Source organism: Eucyclogobius newberryi, unplaced genomic scaffold (genome assembly GCF_026437365.1).
Source record: "Eucyclogobius newberryi isolate DKJ021-1_F unplaced genomic scaffold, fEucNew1.0.hap1 SCAF_7, whole genome shotgun sequence".
Taxonomy (NCBI): Eukaryota; Metazoa; Chordata; class Actinopteri; order Gobiiformes; family Gobiidae; genus Eucyclogobius; species Eucyclogobius newberryi.
In genome coordinates, this window is record NW_027316389.1 from 11,101,881 (window position 1) to 11,108,889 (window position 7,009).

Genomic DNA, 7,009 nt, shown 5'->3' on the forward strand with positions numbered 1-7,009 from the left:
AGCAAAAACACCTACGCGAGACCAGTACATGCGACGCAAAATCCAACTGAGGTATCGACAAGTTACAGATGTCTCGTCAGCGCAGGGCATAATGACCCTCTGCCCTCTGCTCCAGGGTGCACTGATACGTCGATGCACAACCACAAATCAACGTATAGATTAAAATCATCCAGTGAGTGAACCTCCGAGCACTCAAAGAGGGCCACTCAGCCCTGGCACACAGGACAAAGTGATGGGTGAGACTACAGAAACATGTTACTAATATTAGCACACAATGATTCAGTGCTTAGTGATTGCAGATATTTCAGATCATTTTAAGATAAAGAACATCTCCATAATCCAAAGTGTAAAAAGGTAGCAGATACCACGTTTACGACTTTGAAGAGTGAAGCAGGATTTGTTACAATTATAAAGCTGTTGGAGGGACATCATGACTTTGGTCTGAGTTCAACACTAACTTCAGGGACTGCAGTTGAGACTACACTACAGAGAAAGCAGACTGTAAATACTCTATGGCTCGGTCCGGAGAGGTTAGGCAACAGTAAAGTACCATATCATTGGTGCATGACATTAGACGGATCAACAGAAAGATTTGAGTTCAAATTGGTCCTAAAATGGAACCCTGAGGTACTTGTTTGGACACATCTAGAAAAGAGGAAGAACCCCTGCCACCTTAACATATTGTGATCAATTTGACAAATAATTCGAGATGCGAAGTTGCTTTAGAGTTTTAATCAGGAGCAGATGTTCGACAGTGTTTTCATTGATGTATCGAAGACTTTCAACACAGTGAATAATTTACTGAAGCAAATGAAAGTTATATAAAATGTCATTAGAGTCTAAAGAATATTTCAGTTTGATTGTGATAAGCTTTTTAAAGATTTTGACTATTTTTTTTAATTGAGATTTTGATGCAGAGTTTCGAAATAAGCCTGTAGTTCTTTATCTAAATTTGATTGCCACCACCACAAACGGAGTTCCAATGCAGATTTTCAGACCATTTTGAGAAGAAAGGTTCCAGATTATCCTTATGTCCAGGGATTTAAGCTCCCTGTGAACTTCACCAATGGACATCGAAGTAAAATTAAAAGATCCAGACATTCGCTGTCTAAAGGGATTTCAGAAACGGTATAAATTTAGTTCCTGATTGTCCAGGCAATAAAAAAACAGAAATAACAAAAACCAGCTGATACAAAATGTTAATTAAAGAAACTAAGAATTTTAGATTTATCAGTCAACCTCACACCCTTCATGTTCAAAAAACGTTGTTGGCGGCCATAGAGTCTGTAAAGGTTTTTAGGTAATTTCTGAGAGATAATGGTCATACCTGGCATTATTAATAGTGGAGATTTATTTGTTTTGCAGTTGAAGAAAAAGTAGTCAGTTAATCTTTGGAATTCATCAAGAAAATATTGCCAAGCTATATCTAAGTTTTCAGAGAATTCCAGTTCCACAGTGAGAAAGGTCTTGTAAGAATGCCTCCTCATTAGAACGTTTGATCAAAGTTAGCGGTTTTGGTTTTGTCAATTAAGTATTTCCAAAAGCCAGTGGTTCAGTCATCGCTTGGATCATTAGCAAAACACCAGTGCTTGTGGATTATTGGTTAAGAATAGGTCAAGCAGACATGACCTGGCAGGGCATTTAATGTTTGTCTGAGTAGGGCTGTTAATTATTTCTAATGAAGGTGTCAACAAATCAAGATTAAAATTATTGAATTCTTTTTTTGTATCGCAAATAAATGAAATGTGAGGCCTTAAGAACAGCAACATCTGGGCTGGCAGCTTTCCTCAGTTGCACACACTTTTGATAAATTCACACATTCCAGAAATCTAACAGTTCTTGCTGTGATGCAAATCATTTAGATGCACAATACAGGCTTGATTTTAACTGTGTAACTCCACAACTGTCAATGATAACTCTCAGTACTGTATATCTTTTATTATAGACGACAGCTGAGTAGATAGTACGTACATTCATCAACAAAATATATTCAATATGATATAATATGAATTTATATTTCAAATGTAATCATAGAAAATGATGCAAATATTTTTATCCTGCGGCTTGGGGCAGTGTGGGTCTACCTGTTCCTTGCAGGCGCAGAACATCACTGCTCTCATTAGAAACTGCTTCTGTGCTGTCTCATAGCAACCTAAAAATAGAAATGTCCCTGTTAGGCTGTATATAGCTGTGATGGCTGCTGCTGCTGCTGCAGTTTGGGTCTATTTAATTGTCAAGTAATTGTATGTACAGGACAAGAATGGAGTACAAGGAACCCTTCTGCACAAAACTGCTAATGAAGAAAAACATCAACAGATGACTCTGAATGATTACTAAATAATTGATCACTCTGTGCCCTTAAAAGCAATGGAAAAATAAAGACTGCGCATTTGATCATATTCTCTTTTTTGTTAAAGGTCTAATAAAAGAGACACAACCCTCATTTCAAACTGCTGAATTGAAGAGGCAACTGTCATTAAAGTATTGTTAATTTCATAGCTGGACTGGGGGTACATAAAATACCTCATTATGGCTGGCATCGATGGTTTTGTAGTTATTGCATTGTACAAACAAGACGTACGGCAGAAATGATGTGGTTGTAGTGTTAAAATACATGTTTCATGATAAGCCTGTATTACAAATGTATGAGAACAGTCTTCCATTGTGAGTGATTATGATTGCACAATCTAAATCTAAATATAACATCTTTTGAATATGGAAAAGTCCTCACAAAATCCTTCAAATCATTTCAATTAAGGTTTTGATTGGATCAATTAGGTTACGGCAATGTGCAATTCTGTCGATACACACACTCACACTTTTTGATACATTTTAGGTGATTTATGTTGACATTTAATCAATGCTTGGAAAAATTAATCATTTTCTTTTCTTATCTAGCCTAGAAAACCACAATGATTATCATGGAGAATGAAATTGTTTATTAAGATGAATTATATTGATGAGAATTATGAATGATGAGAATGACATTATGTTGATGATGATGATGATGATGATGATGATGATGATTACTATTATTATAATGAACAAACTGGAAAAAGTTTCTTCTTCTTAAAATGAATGTTGTTGTTTTTCCCACTTAGGCCTAACCTTTATAGATTTGTATACCTGCCTGTAGCCATAGATTTTAGGTAAAGAATATCATTATACCGGCCCAACTAAAGCCTGCCGCAGGTGCCCAGCGCACACGACATTTCCATGTGATGAGTGTACAGCACATGAGGACAGCGGTGCTCATCTGTCGCGATGTATTTTTGGTCCACTCTGACGTCAACAGACCACACGTTTCATTCAACAAGCAAGAAAGTAAGTTATTTATAACTCACAGCATCTCGGTTCTGATCTGTGCGCAGTAAATACTCCCTATAGGACTGATGTAGTGCGCGTCCATGATAAGCTGCGCGGCTCGTGCTCCATGGAGCCAGAGAGCTACTGCACTCGCCGATCTCAACAATCTCAAGGACTCAGTTTACAACCAACGATCGTATGAAGTTTGGCTATAATCGCCTTAGTTCGTTACTTTGAAGATGGAGACGATCTTATTCATTAAGGTAAGATGCTATGAAGTTATATGGACATTTTGTAGGTTTGATGCTCCATCCTTATGTCGTTGATGATAAAATGCCAACGCAGAACACAATGTTTCACAAGAACCTCGAGTAGATGTGTCGTTTAAACAAATAAGACAATACTGATTAGTGATATTCTTTTAATATGTTTTTTGACATAACAAGTTGAACCAATCAAAAGCACTTGACCCACACGACGCGCGTCAGTCGACAAGTTGTGATCAGAACCCTGGACAGCGCTCAGCGTTTGCCTCTGTTCTCCGTGTAACTATTGTCACATGATTATAATAGAAATATCCAGAAATATGTGACAATTAAGACTAAATACGGGCTATCATCTTCACTTTCTAGTTTGCACACTGCTCTTTTTTTAACGAACATTTTCTTGGTTGCCTTTATTAATGTATATAATATAAATGCTACTTTATTCCTGCTTGTGGTAGATTTAACAGGCACATCAGTTCCAAGGAACATATTGTCTTGGCATGTTGGGTTGTAACTGTTAATTGCCATTATTGGGTTTCACATAGCCTATATGTTAAGATGCTAACGTCACATTTCATACGTTATTTTTAACTTAACAATTGAGACAGAGTGCCACCTGGTGGTACAGATAAAGGAATATGTGCTGCGAATGTCTCATGTGTCATGTGTTGTGGGTCCTCAGTGCTGTGGGCTGTAAGTGAACCAGAGAAGTGCTGTGATTGGCTGATATGGCAGACATCCTGGAACTCCGGACAGATGGGAACTCTCTGCTGAAGGCGGTGTGGCTGCGGCGGCTCAGACTGACCCGGCTGCTGCTTGAGGGTGGGGCCTACATTAATGAGAGCAACGAGAGAGGAGAAACCCCTCTGATAGTAACCTGTATGTCCTCACATTCTGACCAGCAAAGTGTCAGCAAAGACAAACTAGTCAAGTACCTTCTAGACAACCAGGCTGATCCCAACATCCAGGACAAGGCGGGCCGCACCGCCCTGATGCACGCATGCATAAACCGCGCTGGCCATGAGGTGGTGGAGCTGCTGCTGAGTAATGGAGCTGACCCAAGCCTGGAGGATCGTACAGGGGCCTCAGCACTGGTCTACGCCATCAATGCAGATGACAAGGAAACACTCAAACTGCTACTAGATGCCTGTAAGGCTAAAGGCAAAGAGGTAATCATCATCACTACAGACAAATCCCCCTCAGGGACTAAAACCACCAAACAGTACCTGAATGTGCCCCCATCCCCAGAACTGGACAATCGCTCCTTCTCCACATTCTGTACCTCTCCATCAGATATTGAGGTGACAGCTGAGACAGAACAGCAGAACTCCGTCTTTAGCTTTCAAACCAAGATGAAAATGTCCAGCTCAACGGGAAAACCCTCCAATGGCCCTAGCTCTCCAAGTCGCCGGCCCACTAACCCAAAACGTGCACGGCTCCCTCAGCTGAAGAGGCTGCAGTCAGAACCATGGGGACTGATCGCACCCTCTGTGTTAGCTGCTGCTGCTGCTGCTGCTGCTGCTACTGCTGCTGCTGCTGCTGCTGCTGCTGCTCAGGAGGAGAGTAAGAAAGCCAGCTGTGAGGATGTGGTCTCAGGAATAAATGGACTGTCCCTGAACAAGAGACCAGTTTTATCTCGACACAACAGTGTGGATGGGAAAGACAGTATGTTTCCTGTTATGGGGGACCAGCCATGTAAAATGAGCACATCTCTGTCAGTGCCCCCCACATCAAAGGCCTCATATGAGAGGTGTGTGAGCCAGCACCAGCCACTGGCCCGTCGCAGCACTGTGCCCTCAGAGCAGGATGGGCCAAGAAGGAGGGTGGGGAATGAGCACTATGACTCTGACTCACAGCTGTATTCAGACTCTGTCTCCAACTCTCCCAAAGTCCCAGTGGAGAGGAGAAAACTCAATACCTCTCCTCTGGCACTGCTCACCAGTTCCAGAGAGTCTTTAGACAGCAACAGCAGCACGTCGTCCCCCAGCACGGGCCGTAGACGAGCCCCCGGCCTTCTAGAGCGCAGGGGCTCTGGCACTCTGCTGTTGGACCACATCTCCCACACTCGGCCCGGACAGCTGCCTCCTCTCAACATCAACCCAAACCCTCCAATTCCAGACATAGGAGTCAGTAGCAAGCCCTCCTCTCCACTGGCCTCAGGCATCAGATCCATAGCTCCAGTAGCACCCAACACACCAAAGAGAGGCGGCCTAGTGTCCAAGAAGAAGCTGGTGAGAAGGCACTCTATGCAAGTGGAGCAGATGAAGCAGCTCTCAGATTTTGAAGAGCTGGCTCATTAGTGCACACAAGAGTGATGGTGTCGAACATAATACCCTTGCAGAGTTATGTCTAGTATGCCATGTTGTATGTAGCCTATAATGTATTTATATGTATATGGAATACATAGGAAAAGAGCAATACCGTTTATTTTTTTTCAACAATTGAGCCAAATTTAGGGGACAATTCAACTCCACTTGGTTTTTAAAAGTATTGCAGTTTGAATGCATGGATAGATATTTCAAGTCACATCACACAGCAGTCGGATGTGCCATCTTAGGGGCCCAGCACAGATGTGACTGAAAAGAACATTATTTGGCCTGGTTGTTTCTGCTGCAAACACGATAATACAACACAGAAAAAAGGTCCAAATTAATCAACTTCACTACTGCTTAATGAACTGTAAGAATACTAGCAACATGTGACGGTCTTTAATTACTATGTAAAAAAACGTAAAGCTGGCCGCCACACAAAAGTCATATGACAGAAACCAATGAATATGCCTTCTTACATTTTCCTCAAACTAGCTCTTTCAATATAGTAATGTGTTCGGAATAACAGGGTCCACAGCAGCCCAAAGCCACCGTGGTGCACTTTGTGATAGACTGAGTATTGTCATGCTCCTGTCTGATATGTAGCTTTGAGTAAGATGAAAAGTCACTGTTTGTAGCAATTATGTATAAAGTGCCTTTCAATACAAACAACCTTAAAACATACATTTAATGTGCATTTATGTATCCAAAGTTATGTTTCTCTCCAGCTTTGAAATTGAGATGTTAAACTGAAGTCATGCCTTACGATGATGGTCTATAAAACAAAGACTAAATGGTATATGACAAGCAGAGGTGGTCAAAGTACTGCATTTCATTATTTGAGTAAAGGTACAGATACACCAAGTGAAATATTACTCCAATACTAGTAAAAGTAATACGGTCAAATGTTTAGTTAAAGTACTTATGTATGTGCTGTAGAATTTACTTGAGTACTAATTTTAAATAAGTGTTGTGAATGATAACTTTGCTTAATTAACAAGCTTCAAAAATAATCAACTACAGTAGGTTACTTCTAAAGGCAAGATGCAAATTGTATTTTGGTATTTTCCTGTTCAGTCTACAATGTAAAACTTTATATGTTGCATAATGATAATAAGAATATTATTA

At 40.6% G+C, this 7,009-nt stretch overlaps 1 protein-coding gene across 1 annotated transcript; it reads left to right on the top strand.

Moving 5' to 3' along the window:
* The first annotated feature begins 3,236 nt into the window (after positions 1-3,236).
* Positions 3,237-6,553, top strand: ankrd34c (ankyrin repeat domain 34C). Its single transcript, XM_072435478.1, has 2 exons — positions 3,237-3,569; positions 4,255-6,553. The coding sequence occupies exon 2, from the start codon at positions 4,301-4,303 to the stop codon at positions 5,870-5,872; it is 1,572 nt and encodes a 523-aa protein (XP_072291579.1). The 5' UTR covers positions 3,237-3,569; positions 4,255-4,300; the 3' UTR covers positions 5,873-6,553.
* Positions 6,554-7,009: the final 456 nt, after the last annotated feature.